Source organism: Nicotiana attenuata, unplaced genomic scaffold (genome assembly GCF_001879085.1).
Source record: "Nicotiana attenuata strain UT unplaced genomic scaffold, NIATTr2, whole genome shotgun sequence".
NCBI classification, from domain to species: Eukaryota; Viridiplantae; Streptophyta; class Magnoliopsida; order Solanales; family Solanaceae; genus Nicotiana; species Nicotiana attenuata.
In genome coordinates, this window is record NW_017670732.1 from 20,403 (window position 1) to 21,631 (window position 1,229).

Genomic DNA, 1,229 nt, shown 5'->3' on the forward strand with positions numbered 1-1,229 from the left:
AGGCCGGGCTGATACCCTTTATGTCTGCCATGGCTCAACCAATGGCAGTTTTGCATTCCTGCAACACCTACAGTAATTGTTCTACCTGCACAGCTAGCAAACCAGATGATATAATAACAGGCAAAGTAGAATTGGGACCCAAGAAAGCATACCTGAGGTGCGCTGGAAGCGGTTTCAGCTCCAGCTGTGGTGGTTCCTCTATTGATGGTTTTGCAGGTGGTGCAGCTCTCTCTTCTAAATAAAGGGGCTCAAACTCAGGTTCCCTCTTCCAGAATCCTTGGCCTTCGAGTTCCATGACCCACTCTGCCAACCCTTCACCATCCATCTCCTCTAAATTTGTCAAGCAAGCTCCCAATGGATCTTTGGCATTCAGGGTCTCATCGTCTTCATACAGGATCACATCCACAGCTTCCACTAGTGAGCAATGTGCATATTCACTGGGTCTCCTCATAGATTGTTGAACGTTGAATATTACTTCTTCATCGTTCAACCTCATTTTTAATTCCCCAGTTTTACAATCAATCAATGCTCTCCCAGTGGCTAAGAATGGCCTCCCCAGAATGATGGGTATCTCCTCATCTACTTGGCAGTCCAGAATAACTAAGTCTGCAGGGAATACAAATTTTCCCATTGTACCAGCACATCATCAAGAATCCCCGTCGGTCTTTTAACCGTGCGGTCAGCCAGTTGCAACAGAATCGAAGTCGGTCTAGCTATGCCAATGCCCAGTTTTGTATATATTGCCAAAGGCATCAAGTTTATGCTGGCTCCTAAGTCACACAATGCTTTTGCAAAAGCATAACTCCTAATCGTGCACGGAATAGTGAAGCTACCTGGATCAGACATCTTTTGAGCCATGGGTCTTGTCACTACTGAACTGCATATCTGTGTCGGAGTTACTGTGGATAGGTCCTGAAAGTCAAATTTCCGTGACATCAGGTCCTTCATCATTTTTGCATAGCCTTGCATTTCCCTCAAAGCATCCATTAGAGGTNTACCCATCTCATCAATCTTCTTTGTCAGTATACTCATCTGAGTCATGAGTGTGGCTATGTTCTCTGCATGTGAATTATTTGGGTCAAGAGGAACTGAAGGCACTATTGGTATCAGGGTCGTACCTCTCGTCATCCACCCTGAATTCTGGGCCATCTTGTCAAGAAGGATTTTACACTCTGTGAATGTCTTGCTTAGGAATGCACCCCCAGCTGAAGCATCTACATTGGCTTTTA

The 1,229-nt window shown here is 45.3% G+C and overlaps 1 protein-coding gene across 1 annotated transcript; it reads right to left on the bottom strand.

Annotated features, from left to right (window-relative positions):
* Positions 1-600: 600 nt before the first annotated feature.
* On the bottom strand, positions 601-951 carry LOC109242771. Its single transcript, XM_019409624.1, has one exon. The coding sequence runs from the start codon at positions 949-951 to the stop codon at positions 601-603; it is 351 nt and encodes a 116-aa protein (XP_019265169.1).
* Positions 952-1,229: the final 278 nt, after the last annotated feature.

Coding starts and splice junctions, on each gene's coding strand:
- LOC109242771 (XM_019409624.1), bottom strand. CDS start 951: ATGATGAAGGACCTGATGTCACGGAAATTTGACTTTCAGGACCTATCC.